Raw genomic sequence first — 431 nt, 5'->3', positions numbered from 1 at the left:
CCTTTGTGGGGACAGGAAGAGCTGGGTAGGCCCTGCTCGGGGGAAGACTACGGTTCTCACCTGCAGCACGTGCTCCTCGCTGCCGGGGGCAAAGGAGAGCTGGTACTTGCTGGAGTTACTGAGGTGCCCTTTGGTGCTCTGCCAGTGTACCTCAGGTCTGGGCTCCCCGCAGACCACAGCACGAAAGATGGCATTTTTCCCTGTGGCGGGAAGAGACAGGCAAGGAGACTGACAGCTTAAAGGAAGGGTGACAGTCTATTTTATTTAGATTTTAATTTATGTCATCCTCCTGCTCTCGGTATTTCAACTGCCCATTCCAAGGGGTTGCCAGGCCTTGGTTGCTTAACTCGGGACGCATGTCGTCAGGTGGTTAGCAGCAGTTCCCAGGCACCAGAAGACAGTCCTCGCCTGGCTCGTGTGTTGCAGAAGTC

The 431-nt window shown here is 55.5% G+C and overlaps 1 protein-coding gene across 1 annotated transcript in view; it reads right to left on the bottom strand.

The window, feature by feature from the left end:
• IGFN1 (immunoglobulin-like and fibronectin type III domain containing 1) overlaps positions 1-431 on the bottom strand; it is a gene marked incomplete at its 3' end in the record, with an annotated part of 16,686 nt that overhangs the window by 13,915 nt on the left and 2,340 nt on the right. Inside the window, 1 exon segment of the mRNA XM_008581056.1 lies at positions 61-200. Coding sequence (XP_008579278.1) covers positions 61-200 — 140 coding nt within the window.

Source organism: Galeopterus variegatus, unplaced genomic scaffold (genome assembly GCF_000696425.1).
Source record: "Galeopterus variegatus unplaced genomic scaffold, G_variegatus-3.0.2 Scaffold2242, whole genome shotgun sequence".
Taxonomy (NCBI): domain Eukaryota; kingdom Metazoa; phylum Chordata; class Mammalia; order Dermoptera; family Cynocephalidae; genus Galeopterus; species Galeopterus variegatus.
The sequence above is the reverse complement of the archived record's forward strand: the minus strand, read 5'-3'. Positions and strand labels throughout refer to the sequence as shown.